General features: G+C 32.9%; 1 protein-coding gene across 5 annotated transcripts in view; it reads right to left on the bottom strand.

Annotated features, from left to right (window-relative positions):
• The window catches only part of LOC135195677 (regulator of G-protein signaling 7-like), a 225,368-nt gene that overhangs the window by 77,359 nt on the left and 128,281 nt on the right, over positions 1–19,728 (bottom strand). For all 5 annotated transcript variants that reach the window (XR_010310208.1, XR_010310211.1, XR_010310210.1 and 2 more), the window contains 2 exons: positions 6,559–6,706; positions 281–387 (listed from right to left, as the gene is read on the bottom strand). Coding sequence is in view for 1 of the 5 variants with exons in the window: in XM_064222067.1 (XP_064078137.1) it covers positions 281–387; positions 6,559–6,706 (255 nt within the window). In the remaining 4 variants the exon portion in view is untranslated. The remainder of the gene's footprint in view (positions 1–280; positions 388–6,558; positions 6,707–19,728) is intronic.

The following is a 19,728-nucleotide window of genomic DNA, read 5'->3' as shown; positions in this document are numbered from 1 at the left end:
AAAACCATTACGTCATAATTAAATCCAAAGGCACATAACCCTGTCATAGAAAAATAGCATGTCATATCAAAACATCATGTCATATCAAAACACCATGTCATATCAAAACAGAACGTCGTATCAAAATATGATTGTTTCCCCAGATCAGCAGGTCATGATTATGTCAAGTCGAGTCACCATGTCATCCAGAATGAGTGCCACATCAAAGACTGCCATGGACACACGTCATGTTAAAATTCTGCCATCTGAGAGCATGTCTTATAAAACCAAGATATCTTACCTGAAATCTGTAGAAAGTCGAGTCATTTTTGACGGTGAGGACATGGTCGTCGATGGGGAAGAAGTAGCCATGAGCAGCCATGAGGTGGGCGAGATGCAACGCCTCATCTGTAAACACATCAATCAGTCAAGTTGTGTTCGCTCCTTATTAACGACATGAGGTCCACTTCTAAATACTATCTTACTTTCTCTGTTTTCAAGTTATGCCTTTGTTGGTAAGCTTATATATATATATAGTATATATATATATATATATATATATATATATATATATATATGATATATATTAATTATAATATATATATATGTACATATGTATATATAAATATACATATATATCATATATATATATATATATATATATATATATATATATATATATATATATATGTACTATCTGACCAACCCGGTGCTTCCCGGGTAATCTCTGAATGGCAACCGACAAATGCTCTCTCTCTCTCTCTCTCTCTCCCATTCCTGTTAAGATAGCTGCTACAGTTACATTGCTCAGCGTTTTTTACATTTTACATTTCACCACTTCTCATCCCCCATTCCTATCAGAAATGAACTTGGACTTGAAGGGCATCAAAAGTGTCTCTGTTCAACCCAGCGACCTCAAAAACTATGGATTAAACTCTAATATCTGTGGTTTTTGGTTATTTTTAAATGTCACTATCTACCCAATCCTTCACACGCCCCCCTTCCTATCAGTTCTGAACTTTGACTTACAGGGCATTGAGAGTGTCACTATTCATTTCATTGTCCTCAAAAACTATGGATTAGACACTAATATCTATGTTTTTTGGTTATTTTTGCATGTCACTACCTTCCCACCCCTTTTCACACCCCCTCCCCCGCCCTTCCTATTGAGGTTGAATTTGAACTTAAAGGGCTACGGGAGTGTTCATTATTCATCTTAGCAACCTCAAAAACTATGGATTAGACACTCATATCTGTCTTTTTCAGTTATTTTTACTAATCAACCCCCTCCCACCTCTTATCAACCCCCTTCCTATCAGGGCTGAATGTGGACTTAAAGAGCATAGTGTATATATTGCTATTCTTCTCAGCGACGTCGAAAACTTTGGTTTAGACACTATTCTATTTGGTAATTTTTACACATCACCCCCTGCCCATATCCCCCTTACCCAACCAATGGTCCGATTTTAATTCTGTTAAGCACCATCACTTTTCCCAGTGTGACATTGACTTATATGTAAAATCTCATCAGAATCGGTTGAGAAATGTGGATTTGTATAACGTTCATACAAACAAATAAACTCAATAACAAACAAAGAGTCGTTTGCTCATTTATGTGTATATATGTGTGAGTGTTGTAACCAGAAGCACATATAGGGAAGAAGGAAAAAGATATAGTCTCCATATATTCTAGCAATATTTCCGTCTTCTGGAAGATTGTGAATCTACGGACGAAATGTGTACCAATTTATTTCATGCTCCATTAGCTTTATTAGTATTAGTATTATTATTATTGAGAAAGTCAATAAGGCGATTAACTTGGCAAAGGTAACACAAAGATTTAGTAGTTCTAGTTACAAATTTAATTGCGTGATACTAGCATTCATAATTCAGTCTGGAAAAACTTGTGATACCATCGCAATTTCGAGGATTTGAGTTCAATGCAAAATCAGTTTTAGGATCATCTCATCGCGCCTTTGTATTGTGTATAATACCAATCTATTGCAAATATTTCTTGAAAAAAATAAAATTGTTGTCGTCAAATAGACTATGTTTAGGACAAGTATTTTTAGAAAGGAGGAAGGCAGGGCAATTATTTGTCCCTTTATATTTTTACTTATAATTGTATTTGTTAAACTGAAGTTACTTTGTCACTCAGTTGCTTATGAATTGCTGTCGAGTCCTCGAATTTCTGGCCTCATTATAAGCATGCTCTTGCTCACAGCCTATTTCACCATTTATCTAGATATCCTTTGACTCTCTTGTTATTTAGATCATCTTTGACCCTCTTATTATTTATCTTATTATTAGATAATAGTTAACCCTCTGGTTATTTACATAACCTTTGCTCTCATGTTATTTAGATCATCTTTGGCTCTCATATTATTTAGATAGTCTTTGATTCCCTTGTTAGATTCAGATAGCCTTTGCTCTTATGTAATTTAGATACTCTTTGCTCTCATGATATTCAGATATTATTTGAATCTCTTGTTATTTAGATAATCTTTGACTGGTTGTTTAGATAATCTTCGAGTCTTGTTAATCAAATAATCTTTGAATCTCTTGCTATTTAGATATTGTTTGACTCTATTTGTTTAGATAAACTTTGCTCTCACGTTATCTAGGTAATCTTTGGCTCTCTTGTTACTTAGATCATCTTTGGCCCTCTTGTTTTATTCAGCTAACCTTTGTTCTCATGTCATTTAGATTATCTTTGGCTCTCTTGATATTTGGATAATATTTAGTCTCAAGTTATATAGATAATGTGTGACTTTCTTGTCACATTGACTCCCTTGTTACTTAGATAATATATTATTTTCTTGTTAATTATATAATATTTGGTTTGATGTTATTCAGAATATCTTTGACTGTCTAATTATTTAGGTAACCTTTGACTGTCTTGTTATATAGATAATCTTTGACTGTCTTGTTATTTAGATCAACTTTGACTGTCTTGTTATTGAGATAACTTTGCCCTCATTTATTTAGATAATCTTTGGCTCGCTTGTTAGTAAGATAATCTTTGGCTCAATTGTTAAATTCCGATAACCTTTACTCTCATGTCATCTAGATAGTCTTTGGCTCTTGTTATCTAGGTAACCATTGTTCTCATGTTATTTAGATCTTTTTCTCTCTTGCTATTTAGGTAATCTTTGCTCTCATGTTATTTAGATAATCTTTGACTCTCATGTTATATAGATAATCTTTGGTTCCCTTGTTATTCATATAATCTTTGACTGTTTAATTTTTTAGATAATCTTTGACTGTCTCTTTATTTAGATAAGCTTTAACTCCTATGTTATTAGATTAATTTTTGCTTTCATATTATTTAGATAATCTCTGGTTCTTATCTTATTTATACAATCTTTGGCTCTCTTGTTATCTACATACTCTTTGACTTTCATCTTAATTAGATCATCTTTGACCATCTTCTTATTTATAATCTTTGGATCTCATACTAGATAGATCTTCTTTGTCTGTCTTATTATTTAGATGATCTCGGTCTCTCTTGTCATTTAGATAATCTTTGATCTCATATTATTTAGATAATATTTGGTTCTTATCTTATCTAGATAATCTTTGGCGCTTTTGTTATTTAGATAATCTTTGACTCTCAAATTATCTAGATAAACTTTGTGAGTCTTCTTATTTAGATCATCTTTAACTATCTTATTATTTAGATAATCTTTGACCTTTGTTTATTTAGATAATCTTTACTCATGTTAGATTATCTTTGCTCACATTGTAGATAATCTTTGACTCGCTTGTTATTTAGATAACCTTGTCTCTCATGCTATTTAGATAATATTTGACTTTTATGTTGTTATTTGGATAATCTTTGCTCTCATATTATTTAGATAATCTGTGGTTCGCATCTTATTTAGATCATCTTTGGCTCTCATATTAGTTAGATCATCTTTGACTGTCTTGTTATTTAGATAATCTTTTCTCTCGTGCTATTTAGATGATATTGGACTCTTATGTTATTTAGATAATCTATGACATTCTTGTGACTTAGATAATCATTGCTTTCATGTTATTTAAATAATCTTTGACTCTTCTTATATAGATTATCTTTGACTAATGTTATTTAGATAATCTTTGACTCTCTTGTTATTTAGATAATCTTTGTCTTGCTTGTTATCTAGACAATCTTGTTATTTAGATAATCTTTGTCTTGCTTGTTATCTAGACAAGATTATCTAAATGTTATTTAGATAATCTTGGTCGCTCTTATTTTTTAGATAATCTTTGCTCTAATGCTGTTTAGATAATCTTTTACTCTCTTGTCATTTAGATAATCTTTGACTGTCTTGTTATCTTGAAAATTTCTAACTCTCTTATTACTTAGCCTAGTCTTTAACTGTGTTGTTATAAAGATTATCTTTGCTCTCATGTTTAGATAATCTTTGGCTCTCTCGTTATGAACATAACATTTGCTCTCATGCTATTTAGATATTTGAGTCTCATATTATTTGGATACTTTCAATCTCCTGTTATTTAGATAATCTTTGACTGTCTTGTTATCGCATAACCTTTGACTCTCCCAGTGTATTTAGACAATCCTTTCTATATAATTTTACCTAGGTAAAACTTCAATTTTCTCTATTTATCCAGAAAATCTTTAACTCTTTCCATCAATGCAGATAATCTTTGTGTCTGTCCAATTACTCAGGTCAACCTTGACTCTCCTGAACTTTTCTGCCTATGGGCATTTAAGAGCTTTCATTGCCAGTATTAATATTGCATGAGCAAATTTTTCTAGTGATGTAATACATATCTTAAAAGCTAGGTCACGTTGATTGGTAACCTAATGCCCTTTCCTTGCTATGACCCCGAAGGAAGCATGAAAGTGGAAAAGGAAGAGAAAGAAGTAGTGATTATGCAAGAAGGCAGCGTTTTACTTTTCTGCATCTTAAAGGAATAAAGGTCACAGGGATCAAGAGAAGCGGAAGTAAGAGGAGAATTCCAAAGCTTGAGGATAGAAGCAATGAAAAAGTCACCGAAGTGTGTCATCGGGAGGATTACCAATTCCCAGGGTAAACGTGGGAAGAGGTGGCTTAACATGGGCGAATACTCAAAGAAATTCAAGGAGCTATTAGTTAGTGATCTTTGTCATTCTAGGGTTTCAGATTCTCAGGTGTTTCTATACTTCCTCCACTCGCAGACTGACTTGAAGCTTATTTGTCTGTTGAATCTGTCGGTTGTGCTTTTAGTAACTTGTTCATTGTCTTGTTTTTATTGATGTCTCAGGGAGATTGTTATCCATAATTATCCTTTTAGTTTATTTCCCCAAAATTTTTTAAGACTTTCAGCTTCAGGTAAATTCATCCAAAGTTTGGCTTCTCTTATTTCTTATTATTTTTCAGTATTATGTAAACGTATACAAGCACAAAGATGCCTTTGGGTATGCCTGAAGGATTTAAGTTAAAAGCCGTAATTCACAGATTAGTAATCTTTGCATTTATATCGAGCACTATTGAAATAATATCACATTTTAAGTATTTTTTATGAAGTATTTTGAATATTTATTGTGGTTTAAGTCTATAGTTCAATCGCCGCTTTAAGAAATTCTAATCCTGATATCATAACTCCTCATGATGTCATTTTAAACTGAGAAATGGTGGTGGAAGACATCATTTTGCTAATAGTAAGTAAGACGAGTCAGTCACATGTTTATCTTCTTCCATTCTTCAGAGAAACTGGGATCTGTTGTCAGAGGAATTCTTTTCGCAGCAGATTCCCCCTTCGTGTAAATCCACTGCCGAATGGGACTATATTATCCCAGGCTTGAATTGAATCAAAAGCTCACCTCCTACCAGAAATAGTGTTACAAATGTTAATTGTTTTATATTTTGAGAATTATTTATTTGTTTATTCTATGACTACTCAGAGCTTTCGAATTTACTATAAAAGCTTCCTGTTAACCTGTGGTGTTTTCAAGATAGATACTGTTTTATTCAACACTAAGGTATTGCTATAACCAAAAGACCAGCTAAGACTTATCCAAGGTCCTTCCTTAATCCCAGGGTAAGACATTTGGCTCTCAGCTTACAATACTCCTTCCTCTTCCTCTTTGCCTCGAAACTGTGAAGCATTTGCTGTCAGCTGCCGCAGAATCGTGTGTTCGTCCTCAATCTGAGGCATCAAGAGATAAATCCACCAACATCAGTCACTTTTTTTTTTCAGACCTTCAGTGTACCTTCCATCAATCAACCAATCAAACCAAGGCAGCCGTCAGCTTTAAAGTTCCCCTTGACATAAGAATAAAGTTGTCAATAAAAGTTGAACAGAAAGCGCGAGCAGAGGGTTGTAAAGGGAGAGAAAGAAGTCAAACTATTATTTCTGCCAAGAATAGAAGGTACGTTGTAATTATTACTAAGCTTTTGTATGATATCGGGTCATAGAGACTGAAAAATGGTGTTAAACAAGCGATCATTTCTTACTGTTTTACCAAGCCATTGCGAAATTCAGTTCTTGAGCAAGAGTTTACCGATAAGAACTTATTGAATATCGGCTCTCGTGCATGAAATTGGTTGCTCACATTTTCTAACAAATTTATTCCACACGAAAACTTACTCTGATCTTCCACGTCGAGGTTCCTCATCATCCAACTGACCAGTTCCCCTCCAGTGAAGACTGAAGGAATTTTTGTCATGAAGCTCTTGACAGTTTTCACCGGAACCCCCGTCTCTTCCGCTTGCATCTGCTCCACGATCTTCTCCATCTGGAAGAAGAAGAAGAAGAAGAGGAGGAGAGTGGAAGAAGGACGACGGAGTGAGTTGACTTCCTGATCATGCGGCAGCTTCCAAGTCAAGAGATCTCACTGGTGATGAGTGATCATCGATCAAGTAAAAAACAATAAATCAAATACACAAACATTTGTTACGTATTTTTCATCTACGATCATTCCATACAAATAAAGTGTCCAGTATGAAAAGTTAGTATAATTTTTGTTACATTCATAATTTTTTTAAGGTAATGTAAATGATCTTATCTCTATTTTAAGGTTGAGTAGTCTAGTCCCAATAATCCACTTAAACATATAAACCAATGGAAGAATGCTATCACTATATTATAATTAATTTCTTTGCTTTCCTTTTGAGCGAATATTCTACACACATGCGACATTTTATTCTTCCATTGTGGGTTTACAGACATGACATTTTACTCGAAAAGCTTTGGGAATTGTCTCAGTTTATTTGCTTTTTCTAGTAAAATTTTTCGTTGGCATCGTGCAGGCTGCAACCGCTCTATGTACGTATACTATATATATATATATATATATATATATATATATATATATATATATATATAGATATATATATATATATATATATATTTATTTATATATATACATAAATTATATATATATATAGTATATATATATATATATATATATATACTATATATATATATATACATGTGTGTATGTGTGTAAATATATATATATATATATATATATATATATATATATATATATTATATATATATCTATATATCTATTATATATATATATATATACCATAATATATATACTATATATATATCTATATATATATATATTATATATACTTTATCTATTTCTATATATATCTCTATATATATCTATCTATTATAAATATATATATATATATGTATATATATATGTATATCTATATATATATATTTATATATATATATATATATATATATATCTATATATATAGACATATATATTATATACTATATATATATATCTACATATATATATATACATAGATATATATATATATATATATATATATATATATATATATATATATGAAATTAGTTGCAGCTGACATATTTTCTAGTTTGATATAGCAGAAATTTCCTGAATCATGCTGTTGACTTGAAAAATGTACTATCTCTATAAACATACAAATACAGACACAAATACTATATTATATATATATATAATTATTATATATACTATATATATATATATATATATATATATATATATATTTATTTTATATATATATATATATATATATATATATATATATAATATTTTTATATATATATTGTGTATGTATGTTTGTATGTAACAAAAGTTAACAAAAATATAATTCTATAGAAACTTCGGTTTTATCAAACTAGCAAATAAAGTTAGCTATCTTTGAAATAGTCCTGGTAAAGATCAATATTTAATTAGGGATCCAAATCCATTATTAGTAATTAGCAGAACCTTAGCAACCATGACATGCAGGCATTGCATAAACTCTGAATTTGTTCTTCGATAACTTTCCGACCAAGCGAAAAGGACCGAAAAAACCATCAGGAAAACACAATTCGAAAATCATGGCCGTTATTCAGAAAGATACGCGAAATAAGAATGCGATTCTTTTAAAATTCAAAGGTAATGAAAAAGGTATCGGATAGATGTTTTCTGTCTAGAAGATGCGAATGATAGTAGTGAAAAAAATGAGATAATGAGGAAAATAAGAATAAGACTTGTGGGTGACCATGAAAGACAGCCGAGTAAGAAGAGATTCCTCGCCTTCGCAGACAATGTTTACGACTCCGTGACTCATCTGACAACAACTTGAAAACAAATAGTCGTCTGTCTGCGCCATAGATATCACAAAATAAATATAAACATGTCAGCGCCACCAGGCCGTCGGACATGTTTTTCACGGGCTGCATCTGACCTTTAGACTTTTCGACAGTTAATTGATGTTTACGGATTTTGGACACACAAAGAGATGTGTAGAAATGACCAAATAACATTTACTAATAAACAAAAGAAAAAATAACATTTCAAAAAAGATCGGACGCGAACCTCCGACTGACGACGCTCAATCGGACCCTCTCATTACTGGGGTCACCCAAAGGACATCGTATTTATTATCAAGCAGCGTTAACTGGATGAGAGAGATTCAGTTGGTCTTATGCCAGCACATGCCCTTCGTTAAAGGCAGCCTGTGAGTATGGTAGAACGTTAAAGGGACTCAGAGGACTAATGTGGACCCATGGAATCGGCCTGCCATCCGCAATAGACTGATTTCAATGTGGTGGAAAAATTCTAGCACGAATTGTGGAATAGTAAGTTGGACAGCCTCAAGGAGACAGTGCAAAGAACATTTAATATGCCTACAGTAGGCCTAGCCAAGAAAACACTATGCAGACTGTATTCCCCAACTGGGGGGATTCTTTGCTTCTGCTCAACAGTTCTGCCATGTGTCTGCATGACTTCAAAACATGACGGCGACTTAGTTTTACTTCACGTATGGATGGCTATTCATAGAACGGGAAACGAAACCGTTATGATTTGATACGAATATTAAAAAGCCGAGATTGCCTTCCAACAAGAACTTCACTACGGGGTCCAAAAGTTAAGTATATCTTAGTTTAACCAGACCACTGAGCTGGATAACAGCTCTCCTAGGGCTGGCCCGAAGGAGTAGATATTTATACGTGGCTGGGAACCAATTGGTTACCTAGCAACGGGACTCACGGCTTTGTGTGGAATCCGAACCACATAATATCACGTACGCAGAGCAGGGAATCGAACTCGGGACTACCGAATCGGTGAGCACGTAAACCACTCGTCCAACGAGGAACTACAGACTCAGTGCCCTACGAAGCTCCCAGAATCATTTCCTCTTGAGAGAGCAACATTTGTCATGCACTACAAGATAGTGGGTACTTCCAGCTCTGTCATTTATAATCCTTTGTTGCTTATTTATCGTACTTTATTCTAATTCTGCCCTTCGGTTTGCCTGCCAACTCTATCCAAGCAATAACGAGGCGACCTCCTCGTCCATTGCGTTTGTTTGCTTGTTTGTCGTTCCATCTGTTCCGCAACTTTATTCATTTTTATCTGGTTTGCCTTTTCATATTTCCAATATATCCTGTTCATTACTGTGATCAAAGATTTTTGTCCAAACATGAACTTGGTTAAAAGAATAAGGACAAAAAAGGACGAAGGAGAAGGAGGGGAAGGGGAGGAAAAATGGGAGGGAAAACGAAGGAAACTTAAGGAAAAAGAGAAAGTGGAGACGCCAAGAAAGAGACGAACTTGAGAAGGTGAGAAGGACGCCAGAGAATTAATAAAGAGAACCGAAGAAGGAAAAATGAGGCAGAAGGAATAGGAAACAACTTGGCGTAAATAAATAAGAGAAAGGGAAGGAAAAGGAGAATAGTAAAGGAGAAACAGAAGACACGACGGTGTGAAAGAAAAAGTAGATTGAATGGAAGGAAAGAAGAGAGAGGAAAATAAGTAAAAGAGGCGATTGTCTGAATAAAAGTGAGTAAAGAATTAAAATGAAACAAAGAAAAGAATGAAAACAGCAGGCTAAGTTGTCAAATAAAAGGAAAGAGAAGCCATAAAAGAGAGAGAAAGGGGGAAATGAAAGAGAAGGAATGAGGTTAATGTATTAAAGAAAAAAAAAGCAGAAAAGAGGGGAAAAATAAAGGAGAGGGAAAAGCGAAAGAGGAGGATGGAGAGAGAGAGAGAGAGAGAGAGAGAGAGAGAGAGAAAGCTCTTGGTCCTATCAGGATGGTGGGTATCGTTCCAAAAACTTAGGCGAACCTTATCATTCGTCCCTTTAAGGGAAAGTTTTGCTTTCCCTCCCCCGCTGCCCAATTCCCCCCACCCCCCCCCCACTGCTTTCACGGAGTTTCATCTTCCAAACTTTCACCGGTCGACGATAATAAAAGGAACTGAGTCTCGTTCGGAAAATCCTGTTTCCTTCGCTCTGTCTGAATGATATGTCAGTTTTCCCCTCTCCATATCTTTTCTTCCGCTTCTTCTTCTTCTTCTTTTTTCGCAGATTAGGCCTTTCGTGGAACTCTTATTTTCGTGAATTTTTCTTGTCCTTTTTCCACTTTTTTTATTCGTGTCTCTATGTTTCCGTGATTCGGTTTCCTATGCGTTGAGTGATATGGCCTTCTTTTTTTTTTTTTTTTTTTTTTGTGGGGGGGTGGACAGATTCACTCGTTTCGTATCACTCTGTTTTGGTGAACTTTACCAGTCCCTACTTTTTTATGCTTTAAATCAGTTTCAAAGGATTTCATAGATATATATATAATATATATATATAATATAATATAGTATATATATATATATTATCTATCTATTTAGACACGGATTACCGTATCAGTCTTGCTGTTAGAAATTTTGGAAGTCCTAATTTTATAACTTTTAATATTTATAAACGTCGACTCGACTTTGCTATAAATATAACATGATTGATTTTTAGTCTAAATTTACATTGTTCATTGTTTAGTTTCCCCTTTGCTTTAATTGACATGTCTTTTTTTCGGTGACTCTTCCAACTGTCAGGTTTTTCCCAATCAATCAGATATCCTGTATAGCTAAAGGCATAAGGTTGGCCAATTCCTTCGGCCTGCAACTAAAAGTCAGATCGATATTCCCATCAACGCATTTATTCTGAGAAAATCAAATTCTATTTCCTTATATTTGGCTACCTAGGTGACTCGCCTTATGGCTTTACTACTCCTTTATAAGGCACATCATTCCAGACCAACATTTACTATGCATTGTCTGAACAAAATCCCGTGACCAGGTATTTATTCATTTAAATATAAATACTATCCTGTAGGAGATCTGGGTGGGTGCAACAAAAGACGAGAAGAAATTTTGCAACATTATATTTAAGAGTAGGATTCGATTTAGTCTTTAAAGAAAAAAACAAAGATACAGCGAGAGAGAGAGAGAGAGAGAGAGAGAGAGAGAGAGAGAGAGAGAGAGAGAGAGAGTGGGGGAGGGAGGGGGAGATAGAACTAAATAAATAGACGAATTGAAATTTATATATATATATATATATATATATATATACATATGCTATATTATATATTTACATATGTATATACGTATGTACTTGTGTATGCGTGTGTGTTTGTGAGATAGGAAAAGCTTAGAGAGAGAGAGAGAGAGAGAGAGAGAGAGAGAGAGAGAGAGAGAGAGAGAGAGAGAGAACTAAAGAATAAACAGACGAACTGACATTTATAAATTTATTTATTCATACATGTTTTATATATATATATATATATATATATATATATATATATATATATATATATATATATATATGAATGTGTGTGATAGGGGAGCGCTTAGAAAGAGAGAGAGAGAGAGAGAGAAGGGACCTCCTAAGAACAAAATTTTAAAAAATATCACCTGGCAATCCTCGCCAACCATATGATATATACTTAAATGTTTTCTAAGGAATCTCAGATTTTGTCTTCTAGCAAAACCAGCCATCTTGAAAAGGGGAAAAAATGAATTTCCATCAAAATGTGAGAATATGAAATTTTTGCCTTGACACTGACATTGACCTGTGATATTTGACCTGTGATCAAGGTCAATGACATTTTGAGGGAATATTAAATAATTTCGACTTAATTGTTGCCTGAGTTGATTTACACACACGCACACACACACACACACACACATATATATATATATATATATATATATATATATATATATATATATATATGTGTGTGTGTTGTGTGTGTGTGTGTGTGCATGTGTGTGTGTATATATATATATATATATATATATATATATATATATATATATATATATATATATATATAAATATATATAAATTTATAAATAAACATGATCAAAGTCAGAGACAAATACTTTTCTGTTCTCCACTGTGAACTGTGACCTTGAAATACAAGAGGTTAAAAATAAAAAAAAGTCTCTGGGAAATAATCAGTAACTTCCAAGGTGCACTTATCACTGTCCGGTAATTTTATTAAAATCGTCTAGAAATAAAATGAAAAACCTTTGAATTGGCAAACTGCTAGAATGGGGGGAGGGCAAAAGTTCTTAAATCGTAACCTTTTGATATTGTAATTTAAAAATATTTAGAAATAAAATATCTTACAATAAGCTATTCAACATATATATTAACTTATTTGCAGACTCCTCTGACTTATAATATCTCACAACTAGAGTAAGGTATTAACGTGTTAGACTCTAAACTGATTGTGTCCTTGAAAAATAGGTCGAAGTAACGAATATCTGGAGAAAAATAACCATCTGCCGCAAAAGTACTACTTATGCCCATGTCTAAAGAAATATTCAAGAACCTCATAAGAACATAACTCCATGTCTCGATTTATAAAAGAAAAAATGAAGGGTGCAAAATATGGTATTAATAAAAGGTTGAATGCCATCTGTCAGAGCAGCATGTTGATTAAACTGACAGAGTAAAAACTTTATTTACGGGTCGAACAAGCATATGGACCACTTATAGCAATAGTGTATTGCAGATTTCGAAGATAGGAACAGAAGATTTAAGTCATCTCACGGCAGATTATAAAGACAATGGAACACATTCTTTTAACATAATGAACTGTATTCAAAATATCGACCTCAACCAGAATGCTAAATTTCGGAGATATAAAAAAACAAGTAAAACATGCGCCGAAGTTCCTTCGATGCAATCGAGTTTTCTGTAAAGTGTATAATGCTGTATGAGCTCCGGCCCATAAAACTTTTAGCCATGGCCCCGTTGTAGTCTGTCCTATAGCGTCACCAGAAACACGATCATGGCTAAATTTAACCTTAGATAAAATAAAAATTAAAAAAAAAAAAAGATTACTAAGGCTAAAGGGTTGCAATTTAGTATGTTTGATGATTGGAGGGTGGATAATTGACAAACCAATTTGCAGCCCTCTAGTCTCAGCAGTTTTTAAGTTCTAAGGGCGGAAAGAAAAAGTGCGAAAAGACTGATATATATATATATATTATATATATATAAATATATATATATATATATATATATATATGTATGTAGTATTTATGTGTATGCACTTATTTCGCATACCCATCGGTGACAGGTCTCGTCATCTTCAAGGAATATTGTTCCAATAGTTTTGCATTCCTTGTTGCATTTCTAAATGGCTTTGTCTGTCTGTCCGCTGAGCTGGAGGGAGGAATGAAAGAAGTAGTAGACTAAGCGCTATCGTGTATTTTTCACACTTCCTCAGGTGTGACCCTGAGGAGCTGTGAAAAATACACGAAAGAAGCTGGTCTATTCCTTTTTTTTCTTTCCTTTCTCCAGCTGTACGAATATATATATATATATATATATATATATATATATATATAATATATATATATATATATATCTATATATATATATCTATATATATATATATATCTATATATATCATATATATATAGATAGATATATATATATATCTAATATATATATATAGATAGATAGATAGATAGATAGATAGATAATAGATAGAAATGATGATATATATATATATCTATCTATATATATCTATATATATATATATATATATATATATATATATATATATATATATATATATTATATATATACGTATGTGACTGCATATATGTGTGCACATCAACAGTACAAAGACAAACGAATATGGAACAAAACAAAAAGGTACTATGTCAACCCCAAGTATACTAAATATTTTACTCAAAATAAGAGAATGCAGAGATAGACGCAAAGTGAAATAACCCCCATAACCTTTACTGAAACCGAACAGACGCGTTTGAGTATGGACGTCATAAAACAGCTAAAATATAAAAAGAGGGGATTAGCCTTAGCGAGGCGACGGGAACAATGAGAAAGCGTCACCCGATGAAATGTTAAGAAAGATCATCGCTCAATTTTGCAGAAGAAGCGCCTTCGCAACGGGATCAAGTGTTCGGGAGATAAGGCAATTGTTCTTACAATAGTGGAGTAAAATCGTGATACCCTGGGTGCACCAACGTCTTGTAAAGAAATGATCTAAATATAGTATATAGATATATATATATTATATATATATATATAATATATTATATATATATATATATATATATAAATAATATATATATACGTAAATCGAAATTGTTCAGGAGATAAAGCAATTGATAAGATAATGATGGAGTAATCTCGTGATACCCTGGGTACACCAACGTCTTGTAATATATATATATATATATATATATATATATATATATATATATATATATATATGTATATATATATATATATATATATGTGTGTGTGTGTGTGTGTGTGTGTGTATGTATGTATGTGTTTATATTTATATATATATGTGTATATATATACGTATATACATATTTGTATATATACTATATATGCATATACATTTATTACATAAAAGTGACCGAAACGTTCACGAGTAAATTGTTAAATATAATAAACGCTTTAGAGAATTTCTAAGAACGGTAATTCATAAATTCTAAGGTGATCTAGCTGTTTGTAAAAGAAAAGAAAAAAAGATAAGTGTATTTCAATAAAACCGTGAAAAACAAAAATTAGAAAAGGCGTAACCTTTTGACTCTTGAGGTAACCTAAAAGCCGTGTAAAAACGTTTACATGAACGTGATCCCATGAATCTATAGGTGAACCAATAGACTTGGAAACAGTACAAATGCTTAAAAAAAATTAAGTAAAATAAAATTCCTCGTTCCATCCACTTCAGAAAATGCTTTCTGCCAAGAGAATTTAAGCATTGGTAGAGCAAATGTTTGGCAATAGTGAGTATTTTCTATACCATGCATAGGAATTTGGTTGCTTTTAATTCACCATTCTACTATGTCTAGCCTTCTGTCATTTGTTCCGTGCTTTTTCTAATTCCAGCCTATATATCCTCATGGATCTAGAGTAGTGATTCCTAACGCGGAGCTTTTATTTTATTTTATTTTTTTTTTTTTTTTTTCTTGAGGGAGGGTGTCCAATTCGAAAACGTTTAAACCATGTTAAATGGCATTTTAGTCCTCTTCCACGTGAATATAAGAATTATAGCATATCACCTCAGGGTACATCAGGATTTTAGAGGAGGGCATGGCCGAAAAAAGGTTTTGAACCACTGATCCACAGGTAGCTCAAGAAAACTGTAGAAAAAAATCAAAGGAGCTCAATTTCGCCTTTGTTTAGGAAAAATAAGAATACAAGAAAAAACCCTCATGGATCTATAGATAAATCAAAATTACGTAGGAACATGGATGGCATCCTGGGTGTGGAAATAAATTTAAACCTACTATAGAAAGTACGAAATTTAGTCCTTCTGGACAAGTATCATTAAGAACATTATTGCTTTTTACTATACTGCCAGATAATAGTTACTGCAAAGCTTGTGTTGATGATAATCATACAAAGGATGATTAGTGTTGATTATTATACTCAAGGGAAACAGAAATAAGTTGGTGATGGTTATACTGATTATCTAGAATCTCTAGATGCTGAAAGAACCGGGAGATGATGAGGAAGATGATCTTGAGCGATACAAGGTGTAAAGATGAAAATGATAATGATAATGGAAACACAAACGATAGTGAAAGGTATAGAAGTAGGAGGGGAGGCAACAAGGAATGATTTAGTGATGATGGTATGAAGGCGATGATAATGGTGATAAGTTGACGAGGAAGAATAATTTCGATGATAATGATGTTGATGATGATGGTAATGATGATAAGTTGGGACGAGAAAGAATCTCGATGATAATGATAATGATAATGATAATGATGATGGTGGTGATGAGTTGAGAAGGACGAATAATTTCCATGATAATGATCATGAAGATGATGGTACAGAGGATAATTGAGGAGGAAGAATAATTTCGATTATAATGATGTTGATGATGATGGTAACGATAAGTTAAGGAGGAAGAATTTTCGATATAATAATGATAATTATGAAGGTAATGATAAGTTGAGAAGGAGGAAGAATCTCGATGATAATGATGATGATGAAGATAATGATAAGATGATAAGTTAAAGAAGAGGAAGAACTTCGATTATAATAATAATAATGATGCTGGTATTGATAGGTTGAGTAGGAGGAAGAATCTCAATGATAATGATGATGAAGATAATGATAATGATGATAAGTTAAAGAAGAGGAAGAACTTCGATTATAATGACAATGATGATGCTGGTATTGATAGGTTGAGTAGGGGGAGGAAGAGTCTCGATGACAATGACGATGATGAGAGGAAAAAATAAAAGAAGAGGATTAAGATGATGTACTGCCTCTCCCTTTGCATTCTTATTAGGGAAACATCATCTCTTGTTTCCGTGTCACTCCAACGATTAACGAAATGATAAATAAAAGAAAAAAAAAACTACTCCAGTGAAACAGGGAATCTCCAGAGAAGGAGAAGAAGGCCACCAACCATGGTTCCTTGTGAGCTTCCGAATTGTGAGAAATATTGACTGATCCCTCATACTGCTGCTCCTCTCTCTCTCTCTCTCTCTCTCTCTCTCTCTCTCTCTCTCTCTCTCTCTCTCTCTCTCTCTCTCTCACGAGCGTCCTTTAACTCCTTACCAGCGGCGTCAACTACAAGAGTTATAGTTTTGTATTTTATTATTACGATTTTTTATATATAAATATGAATCTCATAATCACATGAATTACTAAAATGTTGCTGAAATCCACAGCGATTTCAGTGTAAATATATAGCAATAATACACGTTAATATAAACTATAACATATATAAAACGTGCAAATATATTATTCTATATATATAAATATATATTTTTATATATTTTGACACCGTCATTATTGTGGATTTCCTCATCCTTTTTATTATTATTATTATTATTGTTATTATCATTATTATTATTATTATTATTATTATTATTATTATTATTATTATTTTATTATTATTATTATTGATTAGTTAGTATTATTATTATTATTAGTGTACATGTTTTCCGTTAACTTTTTTTATTTGTTAATTTCTGTTCTTCCACTTCTTTTCCGGACTCACAGCCTGACGCATTGATCATAAATTATCTGGAGTTACAACCATCTGGGTCAATAACGCCGATCTTTAAGCTCGAATGACTTAGGTAACTCCAGAGGAATAATCTTCTAAATTGAAAACGTGGTACGACCAGAATGGCAAATGAAATCATTAAAGACACACTTAAGTCAATCCTTCCCTACAAGAAATAAGATAAAATAAATAAGTAAAAACAAAAACAACTATTGAACGGATTGCTTTCAAACATTTTGCCAGACTACCCGAGCCACGATTTAGCGTTATGCTTCTTCCATGAGTGTCAACTGGCCAATGTTTAAGTATTCAAAGTATTTCAAGGTTCAGGAAAGAAAACAACAAAGCAGTTACAAATGGGTCTGTGAAAACTGAGCAGATTTAGATTAATATATATATATATATATATATATATATATATATATATATATATATATATATATACATATATATGTATATACAGGGCCGGGTTAAGGGTGGGGGCCTCCTACCAATAAAGATAATACATTCTAATTTAATAAGGTTAGCCAAATTGAAAATTTTATTATTAAGTTGGACAATAACATGATGCTTGTACATACGAATGTTACGAATGTTTGCGTTCACTATGGTTGTAAGTTGTGTTTTAAACTGTAATGATTTGTGGCTGCAAAATAACATACCTCAGAGATAATAGCATCTATAAGTATATCTAGATGGACTTAATTATAATAACGAGTTACGCTAGTCACGCCTATGGTTCCCTAGTGTTCAGATGAAATGTTCGAAGAATTAGCCTCTGGCTACAGTGTTGAAAGTTTCCAGGAGTAAGAAGACATTAGATATTTTATCTTGTAACAGATAGTAATTACGTTAAACATCTTTCCTCTTCTCAATCATTAATCATAACTAAACAATTGCCAAGCCAATAAAGCAGGGAGTGAGATCTAAGCTAGAGTTGTGATCGAATAAAAAGTCATTAGATTTACTGTATTTTGGATACTACTATGAGATTCAGGGTCTCTGTAACACGGTTTTTTTGGACTTTGCTCCTTGTCAAAGCATCGGATGTAGCTGAAAGTTGACATATGTATATTTTACAACCACACACAAATTTTGTCAGCATTATCAATAACCTAAACCCGATAGTTTTAATTTTTATAGAGTAAAAATAATCTAGCCGACGCCATGGCCAATGATTACGAGCCAAGAGTCGAAAAGCATTCATTACGTAAGCAAGGTAAACAAACACCTTTTGACTAAATGTTGCCCCGCCCATCCACCAGACAGAAATTCCATCGGCTCTGAAACCCAAAGACTTTTAAAATGGCGGAACGATACATAGATGTGGGTGGGGTATCAGTGCTAGCGTAGTAATACTACTGTAGCAGTAGTGCCGCAACAGTATTGCAGTAATATACATGAATTAAACGTTTAGGCCAACTGCTGGGATCCTTGAGGATCATTTAGCACTTCTTACAACTACTCGAGAAATTAGTTTATTATAGCCAGAAGTAAAATTTTCTAATCCAACAATGCCCATGGTAGCCTTCAGTGTTATCCTGAATTATAACGAGGCGAAAGTGGGTGGAGCCTCATGAAGTCACCATTCAGACGATAATTATTGGTGAAGGTTTAAAGCCAATATACGGTACCGGCTATTTTTTTTTTCAGTAAATAGGTTGATAGCCAATAAATAAAAATTGCTTGACATTGGATATAGCAGTTATCAAATCAAGCTTGCCTACTATGTTTTTGATAATTACCAACTATTCCCTACATCTTGTCAATCTGATTGTGACCTATAAAGTAGACTGTAATTTCTTTGGAAACTTATTTTGGGAGTTAGACTAATAATCGAAGTGTTTTTGTATTTATTAACATATTTTGTTGGTTTGTGCATTATGACAATTTTCAGTGGAGAGGTTCCAGAGTTCATAAAGGTGTACTGCTTTGCTTGTATTTAAATTTGTATGTCATCGTTGT

This window comes from Macrobrachium nipponense, chromosome 16 (assembly GCF_015104395.2).
Source record: "Macrobrachium nipponense isolate FS-2020 chromosome 16, ASM1510439v2, whole genome shotgun sequence".
NCBI classification, from domain to species: Eukaryota; Metazoa; Arthropoda; class Malacostraca; order Decapoda; family Palaemonidae; genus Macrobrachium; species Macrobrachium nipponense.
Note: the sequence above shows the minus strand (reverse complement) of the source record. Positions and strands in the feature narration are given on the sequence as shown.